Source organism: Opisthorchis viverrini, assembly GCF_000715545.1.
Source record: "Opisthorchis viverrini unplaced genomic scaffold opera_v5_140, whole genome shotgun sequence".
NCBI classification, from domain to species: Eukaryota; Metazoa; Platyhelminthes; class Trematoda; order Opisthorchiida; family Opisthorchiidae; genus Opisthorchis; species Opisthorchis viverrini.
Window position 1 is genome coordinate 596,301 of NW_008751796.1, and position 5,708 is coordinate 602,008.

Genomic DNA, 5,708 nt, shown 5'->3' on the forward strand with positions numbered 1-5,708 from the left:
CACACAATACATAAAAGTACTTATCATCTTCACTCTTCACGGGTTTAACCTGATTGCACGTGGGATCAAGTAGCAATCTGGCAATCATTTACGGTACTTCCGAACACGATGATCATCCAGAGTTTGATCACCTGAAGATGCATTCCACTTTTTTGTTGGTCCGTTTTGGTAGTGGGGCATCAGGAAGGTCAACTTCATGAAAGCAACCTCAGAACGCCCGGAACCTACTGCTCCACCAAAAACTCAACAGGAAAGCCGGCAAGCATCCAGGCCAGTCAATCATTCAATCAATTCAGCAAGGGCTGATGAGTGTTCTTGCACGCCACAGAAGCACGACTGAATGTGATCAGCCTTCAGGCATGCCATAGAGGTACGATCATTAACGCCTATCTTACAGCCTGGATCAATGTCAGAAAGTTCCCTTTTGAATAGCGTGGGGCCGTTGTAACTTTTGCTCTCGCACTCGCACGCGCTCAAGCTCTCGCACTCGTTTGTTCGGAATATCGCGGCCGTGTTTCCTTCTGTGAGTTTTCTTTCTCCGGCACTGGAGTGGGTCAGCAGCAGAACAGGCAGGCCGGCGAACCAGCAGATATAACATGGGGCATTTCCGTTCATTTCAATTATATGCCCATCCTCTTTCGACCTCACGATAAACCATCATAACCTGGTTGTTTTCATCACTATTCAAGAGTAGTTACAAATGGTTGCGAAATTCATTGAACTGACATCTATAGCACACGGGTTTGAACAGTTCTCCTCAATTTCTGGGGCGATTGTTCGCGTAAGTCCACACGGAACGTGGAAGAGTAGGACACGGATTCCCCTCTTATTAGAGGCCACCAGCATTGCATATCCTTGGTCATGTTGGGTACTCCTCAATTACAGAGGCGATTGTTCTCGTAAGTCCACACGGAACGTAAAAGAGTAGACACGAATTCCCCTCTTATTAGAGGTCACCAGCATTGCATATCCCTGGTCATATTGGGTTTTTTTTTTACAAATTCTGGAAATAAAACATATGAGCATACCATGATTTCACCAGCATTCCATCAACACACGAAGAACGCATCGCAAATATCAAGTTTCGGTCCAGAGCCTCCACCTTTGTTAGAGACTTGCTCCAGCAAGGCGTAGGAAATCGTGGGATGCTTCGAAAGAGACCAATTTGGATGTCATTCCAAGAGTACATATTTCGAGCGACTTACTCATTGATACAGACGTGATTTCGCGAGTACTCAGTAGATGTATTGGCACGCCAACTTCAGCCGAAGGTGTACATACGTAGTCTCATTGTGTAGTGACAGTTCTGATCACCTTAGGGTAGGTCATCTTGTACGTGATGTGGAAGCGATTCGATGCACACGTCTCCCTGCAACGGACTGGCGTCGGAGGTCGACCATATATTTTTTTGTCCCGACGGACTCCGAAAGTTTGGCCTGAGACGTTTCGTGTCTCGGCGAATGCCCTCAGTGAATAAATATATGCTATATCGACTGAAGTTAACCAGTCTTGAGAAAATAGGAATAGGATTGTTCATTGGAATGCAGAAAGGTTGACGTTCCGGTCCAAAAATAACCTGTAAATGAGGCAAAGCCTTGAAAAATTCACACTTTGCCTCAAGCACATCAGTTTCCGTCATTTTCAAAATCAATTATTCTTTGTGCAGCGGTGACCCTGGGCGGCCTGCCTGACGGTTATTCACACGTTTTTGGTTCAATTTTCTAAACAGTTCGCTCTTGTTGACATTTACCCAACTAGATTGCAGCTTTTGTTCCAGTAGTGTGGAACGCAGAATTGAACGGTCCAAAGGACACTTTAGCGGAGTATAAACAAAACCAACTTCGAAGTGAAAGCGCTCTCTCGTTGCGTAATTTTGTGACTTAGTCGAAGAGAAGGACTTTCACCTATAACGAATTCTGAAAGTCGTTTGAAGGTGGAAATTGTTGCATCACCTTGACTTCAACTCTTGACGGCGTTCCACCTGAGGGTTTAAATTCTAGAAGTTTGAGTGGCGAATTCAGTTATGATTTTTTCTTGAAGCCTAAAAAATCTTTTGATATGACCCTTGAACCTTATCGTAAATATCTGACAATTTAACGTCGTTAGGCAAACCATTGAGTCGATTTCGACCCCGTTCACCGCCTAGGGTTGGTTACAATTGGTAAATATTTTTCATTATAAGCACTATCGTAAAATCCAGAGGGTGCATCACTGAAGGCCAGCAAGTTCAATTTCTCGACTGATTTCATCGTCTGCTCAATTAATTTGGTTGTTACGAAAACCGGTTTCCCAAAAAACCGTTTGATTGTCGAGTCAATGCCAAATTTGTTTTGCAAAAGTCTGAATTTTCAACTTTCGCGCTTTTTCCGCCATGTCACACATTATTCAAACAGACCACACCAGCTGCACTTTTTTGTGCTAATGAATTTATGGTTCCTCAAGATGGCCCCCATATATTAATATATATGTACATTCTAGACGATGCTGTGCTTTAATCCACCTTTGGTTGAAACAGAAATGGTCTTTTCGGAAGTTCCGGTCTTCTTCTCTTTGAGCTGGCGTCATAACTGCGAATTCGTGCGATCATTTTCAGTTTGCCTATAGTCGTTGTTCGTGCCGTACACTGGTCCCCAGCTATGCCCGAGTCGCTCGACTTGGTTTGCGATCACTTTCTGGTTCCAATTCAACTTGGCGGTCGAATGAGTTCGTTGTGCAATACCATGCTTCTAGCAATCCGGTCGCAACTTCGGTACCTCTGTGCACTGGAACCATTACTTCTTCCATATTGGAATAGCGGCCTTTCAGAAGTCTATCTATAGAATTTAGAAAAGCAGATCCTGTGTCCGGTGGTCCAGACAGATAATCTTCCGGTTTGGTCATCCACTGCATTTCATCTGGTATATGATTTTGTGTTTAGGTTCCGAAATCAGTATTTTGAGACCTTATTAACTGCTACATGGTTGCACACGAGGCGGTGTGCAGTTATCAGCAAAATGGCCTGGGTCTAAAAGTACAAAATCCAAGTAAAGTTAGATCCAATTAACCACCCTACCCCCATCCCCATCCCCAAACCAATTGTCCCAGCACCCTTGGAAAACACAGGTGAACGAAATTTGTGAACCCGACCCCAAGAGGAAATTTCCATTAGGGTGCCCTGGCTGAAGAATCAAGGACGAAAAAATCCGGGTTCATCATAAAGACGAATCCCCCCTAACCAATTCATCGTAAATCTTAGTCATCCCGACTAATCAACAAACAGGGACAACAGACTGAACACCCAGCATTGACCACGTCACTAGTCATAAGGAATCTCACGGATTGGTTCCCTGACTGCCTTAAAACCCAACCAACCTACTTACTTACTCACTTAGCCTGACGAAGCTTTTATCAAAAGCGAAACGTTGCCCAGCAATAAATCCACCGATTGTTTACCAAACCCCTCTGAAACGATGACTTCCCAATCGGTCTCAAACATTTTCCAAATGGTTGCAGTATTCTTCTTGTTAGAATATCGCAAACATCATCGAGCACCAGACTAACGGATCAGATGACAGACAGAACAAGCCAAGCCAAAACACGGTACAGCTATCCCCTCTCCACTGGAAATCATCTGCAGTGGGTATCTCGAAACTGGAAGCTCCCGGCTAGAAATTGAGACCATCAACTGTGCGGCCACGCACAGCTTGTCAGCAGTGTGATTAACTTAACAGGGTATAGCCCCATCCTTCAGCCACGGGATCCACATCAGGTGTTGACGATTGTTCACTGGCTGTTCGCGCAAGAACGTCTAAGATATAAGTTTCACTCATCGGTCGGATTATGTTCATCCCCCCTCAATCCATTAGCAGCTCAGAGTTGGAATGAAATTTACCTAATGAATGAAGCTTCAATGTGAGAAGTTAGTTGGTCGAAGAGCTGCTCGAAATGTGTGACCACGTGATGTGAATTCCGTGACTGAAGGATGAGCGGAGCTATATCCTGTCTGAGTGCGAGTCAGTCACACTACTGATCAGCCGTTCTCAGCCAAAAGGTTAGGTGTTCAGACGTGTTGCTGAGAGGTCGCGGGTTCGAGACTCCACGGAGTTTCGTAAGATGCGCACTGCTGATGATTCCCAATAAGGATGAGACAGGTGTACAGTACTTTCTGATTTTTCAGTATAGATTAGTTTCAATGACACGACAAAATCTTCACCAAACAAGAAGGATACTTTTCATGAAGGAAACTACTCACAAGGTTGCTGAAAACGCTTCGACAGCCCACGACCGGCTTCGCCCTTTTCGGGGCTCATCAGGTAGGCGCAGTCCTCGAGTTCCCATCAACCTTATGTTCTACTTGAACCCACATTTTACTGCGATATCTCGAATATCGTACCAACTGAAGCTTGAGGCGGCCTGTGCGCAGCACATTCAGTTGTAGAACATCATAAACGAGAGATTCAGTTGGGTCTCTCGTGAAAACCAAATGGATTTGCAAATGATTGTATTTCTCGATAAGAAGGATACTTATGCAAAATTCCCTCTTTCACCGACCGACAACCGTCCGACTAACTTGCTGTTTGCACAGTAGCCTGGCCCTCCCATTGATTCTCGTTTACAACTGTCACATAAGATGAACTGGACAGCGGCTGTTACAATAAACGTTTATAATTGATTTGATTGACTGGAAAAATTGTGAATAGATCAACGTAACTGAGATATTTCCATTTCTCACAGAACTGGAATGCCAAAAACACCATACATCAGAACCAATGGTTATTGCTCCGGCAGTCTGAACTCACCGCACTTGATGCTGCAAAAGTGAACAGAACTTTGGACATCAAGACTAGAGTAAAATTTGGAAGGATGTGTCAACATCGGTGGAGCCCGAATCCCATGTTCACTGGATTAGCTGACTGTGGATGAAATGATGATTCTTAACTAGAATTAGCGACAGTATCCTGCGATGCCGCATAAGTCCACCTGACCCTCACTCGTAACTGACACTGTTTCTCTCAGCCATCCCCGGCTTTTTTTCGAGACGCACATGGAAAAAAATGTCTGACAAGCCGACAAAAGTGCACTTGACATCTTTGGACCAACTGCCAGCCAACTGTCCGCTCAATATCCACTCTATTGCCATAGTTACAAAGAGTATTTATTAGTCGCAAGGCAACCCGTGAAAACAAATGTGAGTTTCGGTTCGTGTTCCTTTTGTATCGAGTTGACATTTCCCGTAGACAGCACCGGCCGGTGAATGAATGACAAATCCTGGTGGATATTTTGTGGGAATCTGTTAGTAATCCCTACTCCGTCTAAGAAAGCCGGATTGAGAAGATGAGTCGTCTTAATTTTATCTACATTTTTCCCTACGAATTTCTCGTGACAGAGTGGAAGTTCAGCGATCATGTGATAATATGTAGAAACATACGGACACCCCCTACTAGATGAATGGAGTGTGACACGAGCTGTATGGGATTTTCTCACCGGAAGGGTACAGTAACTGCTTACAGGAAAATGCAGTTTCGAAACAACAGTATTCTCTTACTCCGGATGATGGAGCAGGGTAGACAGGAACAAACTGTAGTTGTAATGGGTGTTTTTTTTCAATTGAGCGTGCCGCCTCAAGGCTGGTATTCGGATGTCACAGGGTGCTTAAAGCTCATCAAAAGCTCACGACCAGTTTCTTTCCTCCTGTGAGTTTATATACATATACATATATATAAGTACAT

General features: G+C 44.3%; 1 protein-coding gene across 1 annotated transcript in view; it reads left to right on the plus strand.

The window, feature by feature from the left end:
* Window positions 1-406: 406 nt before the first annotated feature.
* T265_14084 (hypothetical protein) overlaps window positions 407-5,708 on the plus strand; it is a gene marked incomplete at both ends in the record, with an annotated part of 11,326 nt that continues 6,024 nt past the window's right edge. The window contains 2 exons of the mRNA XM_009171956.1: window positions 407-444; window positions 4,024-4,368. Coding sequence (XP_009170220.1) covers window positions 407-444; window positions 4,024-4,368 — 383 coding nt within the window. The remainder of the gene's footprint in view (window positions 445-4,023; window positions 4,369-5,708) is intronic.